A 14,095-nucleotide genomic window follows, 5' to 3' on the forward strand; every position below is an offset into this window, starting at 1 on the left:
GGGGGGGGGGGGGGGGGCAGCCGTAGTAGAATGAGCTAAAGCAGGTACCATGACATCAAGGTCATTTTTTGATATGTCAGCTTTTCTGCAGTATTTTACTTTTATGCAAATGTCCAGAAAAAACAGGCGGGTGGAGTCAAACATATCACTCTCTTTTTAAACATTTTAGTTTTGTATACATTTTTATGTCTCCTTTGTTCTTGTCTGAGAGGCATTTTGTTACTATGTTTGAAAAGTGCTGTACAAATAAAGTTACGTCATCGAAGAAAGCAAGCACTTTGAGTTATGTGTACAGATTCTCTGTTTCCACTGCACAATGGCATCTTTACAGATATAGCTTCCCTCAGTATGGATCACACACAGCTCTCCTCCCAGTCTCTCCACACTTCACAAACTGTAACTCTCCGGCTGTTGTTCTCCACTTAAACCCCTTTTCCCCACCATAACCGCTGTGGGTTTTTGATCAGGAATGGTCCAGATAATAGCAATAATTTGGTCAGGTAACTTTGTGTTTCTTCTCAGTGAACACCATCTGACTGTAGTTTCACTGTTGACTTTGTCGATTTGGTCTTATCAAAGCTCTCATTCCTGGGAAATGTTCCTGCCCATGGTTCATGGACAGTGAAGTGTGAGAAAAGCCAGGTAGAGATGATTCAATGCTGGATCACTATAGACCATGGTCAATCATTTGAGTGTGTGTGAAAATGTTGTTTGTTTCACTTTAGAGACAGACTGCTGAAACTGTTTCCAAACTTTCAGCCGGGGAATTGGTGACGTGTATATCATGGGGTAATTTGGGGTTTGTGTGTGTGTGTGTGTGTGTGTGTGTGTGTGTTAAAATGGCATAATAGGAGGCAAGCTGTCCCAAATCTGGTAAGATCATTGCGTCTGGCATTGCGACAGCATGCATGGGAAGCTCGTCAAACCAATCGGGGGAAGAGTGTCTCATCTCTCTTGCGTCCATTCTTTCTCTCCCTCTGACATCGATCCTCTCAGCCCTCCCACCTCCGCATTACTCTTTTTTTTTTTTTGTTGCTGATTTTGCGATTGTTGCTGGTAGATGACTGGTATCCTGCCATGCCCTATGGTGTGTTGCATAGATTTACTGTACTGTCAAACTCTATGTCCTTTTTATGATTTATTCAGAAGAATAATAGACATGATTTTGCGTTAAATTTAGACTTAATTTACATCAGAACCAAAAGTGAAAGTTCCCCTGTCACAGGTCTAACCACATATACGTGGATTTTCTGCTGTCTGCTCTGTGTTATTATGCATGCATGATTTTCGTGTGTTGACTGTGTGAAGCGTGCATACCGTCTGCCTGCTCAGAACAGAAATTGTCCCAAAATAGCACACACTGTGGTCTCTTGAACTGCAGCAGTAGTCTGATATCAACACATACTTTATTTCAGTGGATGTCTGTGCAGTTGTGCACATGGAGGCATGCTTGTGTGTGTGCTTGTTGGGATTATGAATTTCACAGTGGTTTCTGTATGGTATCCCCATGTCCAATGGACTATGTCTGTCAGCCTGGCTCTAAGGCATTAGTCTGCCCCCGCTCTCTGACCACTATGACTACTTCAGGAACTGTACAACTATCTGTGTTCAACTTTTAATACTGGAAAATAATATCAAGTAGGGTTAATAATAGTTAGAATTGTCTTCATGAGGACTCCTCGACTTGAGCGACACTGTGATTAATGTAGGCACAGGAAGTAACACCATTTCTGAGCGCACTTCCTGTAATGCAATGACTGTTTTGTGAAGACATTGTTGGCGTTTCTTTGAAATCAGCTGACCTACCCTCAGTTTTGTAAAAAAAAAAAAAAAGAACTCTGTAATAGAGTGAGGATCCATCACATTACCGCTTTACACGTGAGACTGTACATGATAAATATAGTTACATTTGTATAACCAGTGTTGATGATTTATAGCAGTTTTGCTTAATTAATCACTTCAACTTACCAGTAGTATCTTTCATTTGGCCACCATATCACATTGATAAATAAAGACAGAGAACACCACACTGCTGTTTGGCATGTTGGGCCGGCATGCTGTGCGTGAAAACCACTTGAGCCATGTGTCTCTGGCGGTTTGAAGGCCACACAATAGCTGATGTGTCTGGCTGTGAGCGTTTCATTGGCGAGGAGATAGTTGGTCTTTGTTGTCTTCGTCAAGGCTCATTTCTGTCTGCCTGCCCATCCGGCTGCCCTGTGACCACCGGCTGGCTTCAGGCTGGCTTTTCATGGTAGTGCTACGTAGCCAGTGAGTCTTCTGCATTAGCTCTGTAAGGATGAGGAGAAGGAGGAGAAACTCGCAGACTATGTGGTGGGTTTCCCTCTGAGCGGTGGGCAATGTGTTTGTCACTTCCACCAAACACTTTTCTGGGGGAAACCCTGAATGAGTGAGAAATTCAGTAGCAATGAAGCAATGCAAGCAAGACTAGAGTTATTCATCTTGTGAGGAACTTTCGAGTAATTTAAACAGGTTATTTAGTTGATGTGCATAAAACCTATATTTTATTGTTCTGGCGCATGATGCAGGACACCATCATGCTTTTGCTCTCTATGTCTGTGTCTATACACAGTAAGTCAAGAACAAGACATGGTGGACATTATTAACCCTGGTGGGTAACTATAGAGTGGATAACTGGCAATCAGAAGTATTTTTTTTATTTACATATCTATGCATTTTAATGAGAAAACTTGTGTTCCTGAAAGTCCAACTTCTTTCGGTCTTGAGCTGAAAATTGTCTTCACATACCCCCATGTGGTACAGTGAATGGTTTAATTAGCTTAGATAGTAATACTGTTGACAAATGTGCTTAAATGCTTAAACTTGAAATATTGCAAATGTTTTTGACTGATTCAGATGAAGTGCCTCTCTGACTGTCTATAATTCTTCTCTTGTCTCATGCAGCTCTGCAGTGTGTGGATGATAAGGCGCCTTGTGTTAACAACGCTACGTGTCTGACCTTCAACAATGGCACTGGATACTGCAGGTAAGATTGACTGGTTGGTCTGTGACCAAACACACAGAGGCCTTTTCAGTTGAAGTCATGCTGTCACCACAACACTACTAACAAAAATGTGAACACAGCAACTGAAACACCTCATAGGGGGATTGCTGGATGTGAAAACCAGTACAGAAATAGGGTTTTTAGATCAGCCACAGCCTGTCCACGGGACCATGAGGTTTTGCTCAAGCACGGAAGAGGGAATAAAAGACTTCTCTGTCTGACAAAGTACACCAGTACTGGGAACAATACCAATACACACATTGCTACCTCCAAGATGTTATTTAGGACATTTTGGGGGTTTTGTTACTCCTTCTTCTGCTGTTTATAGAATTGATAGCTCTAGGTGTTGCCAGCATATTTTACCACTGATTTGGTGTTGCTGGGATGTCAAGACAATGATGAGACATTTTTATTACATGAGAAAGTAACCTATTCAGTGTAATTGATGGGGAACAAAATCTGAAACTTGGTTGAATGAATGAATATGGCATGTAGGCTAATGAGTCTTACCACACATGTTAATGTAGCCTCTTGTTTCTGGGTGCATGCCATGGTATTGTGGAAACTTGCAAGCGAGTCTCTTCTGTTACCGGTGGTGCAATCAGACCATTGAGGAAAAGTGCTGTAGTGTACAGGAGAGCAGTGGCCTGTTTGATCTATGGCTTCCACTTTCTGACAGCTTAGCCTGGTTTGTAATTAAGACTGAGCTATCTTTATAATTGCCTTGCCACTCCCGAGCCAAATTCCCTACGAAAAAACACCATAGCTGGTTCATGAACCTGATCATATTTCACCAAATGTTATGTGAATCACCCAGTGTGTCTGTTCCCAGAGCTTTCGGAATTTCAACACTCTGCTACTTCTGTAAAAAAAAAAAAGGAGAAAGCAACAATCCTTAATCAGTGTTTGACATTCCTTCTGTTTAATTGAAGGTCAGAGAGAGATTGTACTGCAGGTGTAAAGGGGCTCATTTGGGAGTTTCTGTGTGTAGTACGCAGATGCAGTGTTCTTTTATTCAGAGGCAACTAGATCACTTGTGTCACTATAGACATAGAGGATCTTAAAGTCTGTTCTTAACCATGCAGACAACCAATGAAGTGACGTCAGGATAGATGGGACCTTTTCAAGGACAGCTCATGATAGGCAGGTTAAGTATTTTTCAGGTAGAGGAAACATTGGAATTTCTTGGTTAGATGATTTTCAAACAACAGGCCCAGATTTAAAAACACACCCAAATTCAGAGCAGCGTAGAACCAGTAGAACAGGGCTTTATGCCGATACTTACTGGCATATATCTCTATATATCTCTGAAACAACATTCAAATAATTTGCAGCTGTTTAAGGCCTGACCACATCCCCTGAGGTTTTGTTTTTATGTTGTTATTATTTCCTTTAGTGCTATTTATTTGCTAATTTTGTGTTTTTTGTGCAGGGAAACTAGTAATTTTTCATTTTTGAGAAGACTATTATTTCTCGGGTTTTAGTCACTTTTGCTCAGCCAAGCTGTCTCCCTTCATGACTATTAAGTCAGTATTTTTTTTTCTCAGAATGAAATGATGATGATGATAAAAGAAACAAACAGCAGAGAGGCCTCTTTCCCCGAAGACACACAGAGAGGAGTCTCTCAGTTTAGAAGAGTCAGCTGACAGAGCGCAGGCCTACTGTTAGACTGATTAAATAGTCGGTTATTTTTTTTTTCTGCTGTCCTCAAGCAAACATGAGCAACTACACACGCACTCTCTAACACACACAAGTAGACACACTTGCCTCTGTCTGGCCTGTCTGGTCCTGTCTGCACTGCTCTGCTGGTCAAAAGGCTCATTGTGTAAAAATCAAATTATCTGTTTATTAGTCTCCTCAGTGTATTAAAGGCAGCCGGTTGTAAGTAAACAGTCACTTTGGCCGTTTGGCTCGGACCAGACTAATTATGTCACATGGATCACGCACAGGTCAGACTGGGTGCAACTGTTTAATTAAAGAGGCAATTAATACGACAGGATTATATCAGTAAGGGCTACTGATGGACAGTTACATTTGTTTGCCAAACAGTTATGCAATAACAGGAAAATAATGTTCATACATTTTTGTTTCATGTCCATAATGAAAAAGATCCACTGTGGAGGCGAGGTCCTGTTTTGATTGGCAACAGATTTAGATCCTGTGCATGTTGTCATTTGTCCGCCTGCCTCCGGTTCAGAGTTCCCATACATCTCGGAAACTCTGGAAAACATAGAACCACTCTAGTCATATGTATTGTGCCTGGTTTACATATTTTAATTATTTAGAGACTTTTTTTTTCCATTCAAGAGAAGGAGAAGAGAAAAGGGAAGCTTTTAATAGGTGTGTGCTTGCATGCATCTCAGTGACATTTGCAAAAAAAAAAGTTAAACATTCCAAAACATATTTGAAAGTGTCTTAGAAATGTATGCCTGCATAGAAAGCTCGGATGTCTCGTTTTGGACGTAGAAAATGTTGTGAAAGAGAATTAAAGTGCATGGGAGAGGTCGACTAGCTGATTAGCAGGGCAGGGTGCAGAGAAGCTGTCTAACCGGTGACACTGCAAGCCACCAGCCCTGGGTGTGAGAAAAAGGTGTGGTGTTGCGAGTATGTCTCTGTGTGCATTTGTGTATGTCTCAAGTGTGTTTGTAACTTACATCATGGCTGAAGAGATACATAAACATTACCCGATGAGGTATCTGGACAAGAGCACAGAAACAATGGTCTTGTTTGTAGGCCACTGAGGCTTCCTGACACTAACATGGAGTCTGACTCAGAGTTAATACCTGAGCAGTCTAAGCAAGAGTGAGGCTACACACATTGTGTTGTCCAAACCCTATTTTCCTCCAGAACAAGATCTCTTTTTTTTTTTCATGGTGCAAACTGATTAACTCTCCCTCCCTTACAATGCCTCTTTTTTTCCCTCTCACTCTCTTTTTCTCTTGCAGTCACTGTCATGCCTTTTCTATTTACTTAAAAAAGAATGAGGGGACAGAGTTACTGTGTTGTGCAGACCTGCTGCATGTTTGATCTGACAAGTAGAATTTGCCCGTGGGGCAGACAGAGGAAGAGAAAGGGCCAAAAGAAAGAGGATGTCTTTTTTCAGGTAATTTGAGGAGGAATACCTCGGAGCACAACTCCTTACTAATGATGAGAGAGCAGCAGAGGGGGGGAGGGAGAAAAGGGAGAAGCGGAGCAGAGAGAGGAGTGTAATTTCCCTCTTGCTACGCCTCCTTCATCAAACTGTCACTCATCCATCCATGCCTCCGTCCCTCCCTCTGCTTCAGGGGTTTAGATGCCTCTGGACACAACTCACCAAGCCTCTTAATCCTTCTCCCACAACCCCATTATTGTTGAGATCTTTCCCCTTTTGCCTTTATTACAGCCATACCTGCTTCCACTCATATCTGTGTGTTTCCGTCTAGCGTTGATGAGGATCTTTTGCTCTAGGTGTTCCCGTCTATCAGCCACTTTGTGTCACCTAGTTACCTCACAGGAAGCTCTGCTGTGCTTTCACATCCACATTTCCTCTCTGTCTCGTGCCTGTAGGTGTTCAAAGAGGGTACCAGAGTAGACATACAGAGGAGGAAACGGACATAAATGTTAACTGGGTTAGACATATGATCCAAACTAAAGTCAACAAACCCTGGAGTAAGAGATTGGGACCATGGCAGTGATTTCCCACTCTTACTCTCTAAAGACTTATCTGCTTCCCACAGCTAACAGCGCTGTAGATGTGGTTGAGACTGGAACCACAATGATAAGAGTTTCTTTGTGTATGTATGTGCTCGATCTGCATATGTGTCACTGGAGAGCCAGGGGCACCTTGAGCCTTGGGCAAGTTCACATGCCAGTACAGAGAGGTCTTAAGTTCACTTAACACGTTAGGTCAGTATTTTTATAGTGGAGTTTTGTGTGTCTCATGAGTGCGTGTTTAAGAGCCCAAATCATTAGTGCCAATAAAGGCTGCAACTAAGCATTATTTGTACTTTCAATTAATCAACAAAATGTTTGTATTAATCAGTTGTTTTAAGTTGTGAAAAATGGTGATCACAATTTCCCAGAGGCCCAATTTGACGTCTTCAGATTGCTTGTTGTGCTCGACCAACACCCAGAAACCCAAAGATATTCAGTTTACAATTTACAAATTCATACATTCGAGAAGCTGTAACCAGCAAATGTCTTCCATTTTTTGCTCGATAAATGACCTAAAACATTAGCAAAAAATATTGTGACAGTTGACTGATCCCTTTCAGCACTACCACCAACTAACTAGATTGGGTGTGGTTAAAGGTCGCAGGGATTTGGCTCTTTTTGAGGTTCACCATGATAAAAGACACGGACACAAAAACAAACAAAGGGAAAAACACACAAGCACACAGATGCACACCAGGCTGCATGGAGATCTGGAGATTCAAACCCGCTCTCAGAAAGAGGAAGCCTTACAAAACAGTGGGGAATGTAGCAACCAGACCATAAACCCACATACAGTAAGGTGACAAGTGGCTCTCTGTCACACATTGATGGTGACAGTGTGGGGTCAAAAGTACCTCAGTTTTGTCAGAAGGTCACACATTGACCAGAGCTTTAAAGCATCTTCACCCAACTAAACCTTTAGTTGGAAACTGTTGGCTCTTTGTAAATAATGTTATGAGGAGTGCGGTCTACACCTGCTCTATTTGAAAAGTGTCCTTCTGTTATGAATTGGCACTATACAAATAAAATGGAATTGAATTGAATTGAATTGAAAAGCTGTCAAAGAAAAGCCAAAGAGTACTTGTTCTTTACTTTCCTTTGGTCTTGTGCAGTGTGAAGCTCCAAGCAGCTTCTGAAATGAGAATCATAACGTCAAAGGGAAAAAAACACTTATCTGTCAGCGAATCTGTTTTGGGTGGGCTGCAGCCTACATGGGAAACATAAGCCATTTAGTTATTCAGTGACCTTAAGTAGAGACTGCACTATATTGTTTTTTTCTTATAAATTCCTAAATCAGTCAGTGGCGGGACTATTCATAGCATAGACCTAGATATGGAACTTTTATAGGCCGACAGACCTATTGTTGGAGGTTCCACTTTAGGCAACCACAGAAACAGGATAATGACAGAACAACATGGAGAGGCAGGCACATGGAGCGCTCAGAGAGAAAACGGGTTCTATGCTGTGTACCACAGCCTCTCACATGAACCTTTTTGAACCTGTTTCTAAACACAGTCTGAGATTTTACCACATGTCCCTGGTTTGGACTCCACCCTGCTCTGCACTCCTTTATTCATTCTACACTGATGATTTTCAGTCTGACTGCATGGCTTTCTTTTCTCTCTGTATGTCTCGCCCTCTCATTTCTGGCGTTATCTTCCACCTCACTCTCTAAGCCCCTTCCTCTTTAATGTCTTTCTTTCTAACTTTGACATCACTCACACCTCTGCCCTCCTCCTCTGTGATGTTATTTTTGCTGCCTCTGCTCTTCTCGGGCTAGTTTCTCATTTTCATAGAAAAATGAAGGAGTGTGTGAAAAAAAAAAAACATTTTAGCTACATTGCTACTAATGATTATTCAAGCAATAGATTCATAGTTTCCACCCCCCACCCCCAAAAGAGAACCCATAGTTGAACTTTTACATCCAAGTTTAGGTGAATTTGATTTTCTAATGTAGAACAGGCCTCTTCTCCTCTGTGGCACTCCCTCATGTATGGGCCTAAATTGTACACTGCATTCAGTCTCCCATTGCCAGACCTATCCACACTCTACATTTACACTGTGGCAGTACAAGAGAAAGATCTGGCAGAATCATTCTGTGATGGGACAAATAGCCTCTTTGGGATGTCTGAATTTCATCCCCAAGCTGCCATAAGATCACTAGTGCTCTTTCTTAATATAATTCTGTGGTTCAGTGCAGCCGTGTATATCAATGCTGACAGCATCAGCGCCTCTGCAAGTCAACTGAAGCTCCCATCTTTTTTTGTGTGCGTTAGTAGCCACAGCAACTGACTGGACGGCCTGCACAGAAATGGTGTCAAAGGATTCAGTGTGGACTTTTCTTGAGTCGAGGTCGAACAGATAACACTCCACACTGATATATATATTCCTTATAGCACACTCAAGCCAGTCTTGGGAACTTCTCGATCAGGCGCCACCATTCATCTTTGGCGAGCTAGAAAGTGCTTCCCTGTTTGTGTCACTGCTGGGTCTGATATGACTGTGAAGGTTCCTCTCAATCATCCAAGTGGTACAATGTGTGAAGAAGGTTTTGGATTTACACATATGAAGAGTTTGGAATCACGCGGTGACTAACACAGTTCATCAGTTTGAGTATTTTCTATGTGATTTTGTACACACTCGCCATGCTGTGATGTATATCGTATCACCCAGACCCAGACTGCAGTTTTATCTTTATCTAAAGATCTACTAATTCTCTAGACTTCTGGATCTGATAGAGTTGCAGCTACTGCATCTGAATGGCTGCAGGTCTTTTTAAATGATCTAATACACAGCTATAATTTCTATGGTAAGCCGAGGATTCCTTAGTTCCTGTATTACCTCCACAGGCAAACTAACAGCATAGCCAGTAACGTGTTCTGCACTTAACTTTGACGTCCGTGCATGCACACACAGGACTACAGTACAGTGAATAGGCCACCTATGCTCGAACAAGCCAGTGAGTGATCCAGGGATTGAAATGTGAGCTGGTTTATGCTCTCCCTCGTTCTCTCTCACACTGTTTTTCTCTAATGGCTGCAGGGGGAGAGCATGATGGAGTTATTAAGCGTCTCTGAGACTAGAATAGTGACTGGAGGAGGAGGAGGTGGTGGTGGGGTTGGAGTTTAGGAGAGAAGGTGGAGAAAATTAGCACAAAAGAAAAGGGGAATTAGGGATCAGGATGGGTGGAAAATCCAAGAGAAGGGGAACTTGGGGCATAGGAATTACAAATGAAGGAGGTGGGAGACATTACATGAGTGAGTGAGAATCGACTCACCCCTCTCCGCTCACTGAAGCCCCCACGGCCGGCCAGGACAGGCAGAGGTCAGCATGAGGTAGAGGAGGAGGACAAGGGAAAGAAGGAGGAGAAAAGGGGTGCAGAGAGGGAGAGAGAGAGAGGGAGGGAGGGGTGTGTGTGAGATGGGGGCGCTAATGTGAACCAGCTGTGGAAACCTGACACCTCGAGAGTGGGTTAGAAATGAGAGGTGGAGGAGTGAGAAAGAGAGGGAAAGGAGGGCTGCAGGAAATTGCATAGAGTAAGAGAAGGATGGAGAAAAGAGGAGGAAAAAAAGTCCTCGTGGAGAAAAACAAAGAATCCCATAGATGAATTTGGCTGCAGAAACCCTCTCTGCTGAGTTGTTCACGAAAGTAGATCTGAACTGGCGTTGTTTAAAGGTCGAGGTGTGTAACATTCAGGAGGATTTGGTTGGCAGGCAAAGATCAATTGTTTATGTATGTCACATGAATATGTTTCTTCATTAGTGTATAAATCACTTCTGATTGTTTCTGTTGTTACAGTAAATGTTACCTATTGGTATATCTACAGATTGCCGCCTGGTTCGCTTCGCGTATGGAGTTCGCCATCCTTCTACAGTAGCCCAGAAGGGACAAGCCAAACACAGGCTCTAGATAGGGGGCGTTTTTTCACAGCCACCACAGTTTTTCCTCTGTGCTTCGAAGGGGAGGGTGAAGCGGGGGAGTGGATCCTACTCACTGGACCTTTTAGGATGTCCATGTGTATTTAATCTGCGTGCAAATTCCTTTTTGTGTGTCCTGTTGTGTGTATGTAAGTTTGTCAGAAGAATCACACTGCTTCCTGTATTGTATTCAGCGACAGACTAGTGTGTCAGTGTGTTATGCTATCTCTTCCTCGGTGAGACACCACTCCCTGACATTAATGCGAATCATGCACAACCTTGTCTGGTTTGCCTCAGGCTCGAGTGATACAGCCAGAGGCTAATAATGAGCTCTCTATCTGGCAGTGAAACCTGAAGGACAGGGTGGCATCGCTTCCTGACGCTATGGCATGTGGTTCTGTCAACACTGATTAGATAGCAGCGATTTAATTTAATAGAGGTTACTATGCATCTGTCCTGTCAGCGCTTTGGGAATTTTCACAAAAAATGTCAAATAATTATTGAAGGGTGGTGTAGAGTTGCAAAACAACTCTATATTATAATAGCCTGATCTTTCTTGTTCACATTGAGGGATTTCCCAAACAGGTTTAACATAGAAAATGCAAAATTAGTTCAAAATGATTCATTCCAAGCTCAAAAAACTTTATCAGGCTGCACATTACAACAAAGGCCATGTTTTAAATTTCCTCTCTCAGCGAGGTGGCTATACTTGACTTTGAAAATGCCTCTTATATTCCCCATAGTTTTAACAGTAAAAATGTGTGAAATGTTCCCAGTGAAACATAAACCTAGCATTAACCTGGACACGGTGTTCTTTGTGTGACAGCCTGCTAATGTGATGTATGTCACAGGGCAGAGGGCCATGTCATTACTCCTTGAGAGGGGGCGGAGAGGTTGTCCAAGAGAAAAAAGAGCAGTTCTAATTCCCAGGACGGCCGTCTTGTTGTGATATCATGGCCAAGCTGTGTTTGTGTTTAGAGTGGGGAGGGACATCTTTGTGTTTGTGTATTTATGTGTGTGTGTGTGTTTGTGTAAAGGCATGTGTTTTGGGAGTGTGTAGGGGGGTTGCACTGCAGACATGCTGATACAGAGACGGAGACAGGGAAGAGGGAGGGTGGCCATGTCTAATCTGACAGAGTTGAGGTGAAAAGGCATGAAGCCTGTCTCTTCTTTGAAGATCATACATCACTAATCTAACATCTGGTGTATCTGTTTACCAGCACCATGAGTATGAACAAATGTATTTCAGGGAGATAAACTATATAGTTAAAGGCTGGTGATAGTTTTGTTTTATAACGGTTAAAAAATGGTCTCTCTGTGCCTCCCAGCCCGAGCCTCTTCCTTCATTCTGAAGCCATAAATCTTTAAAGATGGATCAACAAATGTGTACTTTCATGTTTAAAAAAGCCTCAGTAATCTAAGCAAATGTTACACAGTAATTTCAATAATGTAGGTCTATGGAATAAGATATATATCAGGCTTTAGTTACACAGAAATACCTATTAGTGGGATCATTTGTTGCCTGACCTGGACTGGATATAGTTAAGGGCTTTTTAGTCTAAACAAATGGAAAACTATACAAAACACATTGTTCAATATTATGGTGTTCTTAAGTTGGTTTGTGTACATTTACCGTATGTATGTGTTTGTGAACCTGATATGTGTGTCAGAGTGGGAGATGTTGTTTGTCATTTTTTCTAAGAGACACTGTGTGACTCACACATCATACCGGGCAGAAGTCTTACAGATGTGATTGATCTGTGAGACTTCTGCTTGGCATGATTCATGACTCTCCTACTTTCCCATGCGCTCACAACCTAATTTCTTCAAGCTGCTTTGGGGTGGAGTGGCCAATAATAAATAAATGTTAGTAAGCATGAGACTGAATTTCAGATAATTCCCATGTCCACTGTTTCCTCTCAGTTTTATATGGCTCATAGCACCAATCTTTTATTCTTTCCTTTTATGTAACTGCTACAGATCTGTTTGTTTGTGAAATAACAAGCATCCAAGTATTTAATTTGGAATAGTTATAAAAGTATTCATTTGTCTGTGCATGTGTGTGTTAGTGACTGTGTGATGCATCTCTGCTCTCCTATTATGTTACTTGAGCCCCTCTTGGGAGGCAGGTTTAGAGGCCTGTGTAAGAGGCAGCAGGTTGCTCTGTCGCCTACAGTCCCCAGACAGCATGTCTGCCATGTGCCATACACACACACACACAAAGCAACAGACGGATGATCAAAATAGCATAACCAGGAAATTACCTGACTAATACCATTTTTGCTCAGTAACAAAAAAACATCTCTGAGCAAATACCGTCACACTTAGAGAAGTGATATGAAAGTGGGAGGGGCTGCACAAAAACAGAGGAATAGAAAGTGACGAAGGGATCATTGTCTCTGATGAGATCAATGGTGGACATGTTGTGTAATATTGTTATTTCCTCCCCACAGCTCAGCATGCGGCTGAATCATTTTACTGAAAAAGAAGGGAAAAAAAGGATTAAAAGGAAGGGGTGATAAATAAGCAGAGGGAAAACAGACACCATGTGTAGACAAAATGTGGTCAGAGCACAATAGACAGTTTTTTCTTTTAATTATACATTATGTAGATTTTTGTGAACAACTTGCAGTTGTGAATAAAGATTCCTTACATATACTGTGGACACACATATGTAGATTTATGGTGATACTTATCAATATCAATATATGCAGGAATATTGTTCTATTAAATTGCCCAAATAAATTCTGGTGCTTTCCACTCGTTGTTTTTAGTTTCTGCCAGGCTTCAGTCAACAACTTCCAGATGACACCATCTCACATCCTTCTACTTTTTAACTTCTTCTTTGCCATCACTGACCCCAGTTTAACCCTTTCACCAAGCTCAGCTTCCCTCTTTTCTCTTACAGAGTTTGTGGGTTAACAGAGCTAAGCAGTTTGTATCTGTAGTCGATTCTGGTCTTTTAACAGCAGACACAATATACAATACCCCAACTTCTGCCAAGCAGCTCCTCGAGGCTGTGTGTGTATGTGTGTGTGTGTGTCTGTTTGCCAAGCATGAGACTTGTAGTGTAAATAGCTTCACATCTCTCTTGGGATAAAGGCACTAAATAAAGCCCATTAACCATGTAGCATATGGTTTAATGGTTGGAGTAACAACAAGTCTCTCCTTATGCACAACCACATATATTACTAGTACACCTTCTTAGGGATGTGGTTCCCCACACACAGTTGTTTAGATCACCATGCAGTTGTGGCAAGACTGTGTATTAGACAGTCGTGTTTACCTGTGCTGGTTAATTTGTGTCTTTGATGTCTGTGTGTACTGCGGGACTACTGTGCAGATGTTGTTCTCTGCTATCAATGCTGTGGTCTGATGTGGTGCATTTCGTGCACCTGACTGAAACTCACTCTTTTGTTTTGTTTGTTCGTTTCTCAGTCAAGCATACACACACACACACACA

General features: G+C 42.0%; 1 protein-coding gene across 2 annotated transcripts in view; it reads left to right on the plus strand.

The window, feature by feature from the left end:
- The window catches only part of notch2 (notch receptor 2), a 41,536-nt gene that overhangs the window by 8,155 nt on the left and 19,286 nt on the right, over window positions 1-14,095 (plus strand). For both annotated transcript variants that reach the window (XM_035652793.1, XM_035652794.1), the window contains exon 2: window positions 2,923-3,004. In XM_035652793.1, the coding sequence (XP_035508686.1) occupies window positions 2,923-3,004 (82 nt within the window). The remainder of the gene's footprint in view (window positions 1-2,922; window positions 3,005-14,095) is intronic.

The sequence above is a fragment of the Morone saxatilis genome, unplaced genomic scaffold (assembly GCF_004916995.1).
Source record: "Morone saxatilis isolate NCDOM2014 unplaced genomic scaffold, NCSU_SB_2.0 Contig12, whole genome shotgun sequence".
NCBI classification, from domain to species: Eukaryota; Metazoa; Chordata; class Actinopteri; family Moronidae; genus Morone; species Morone saxatilis.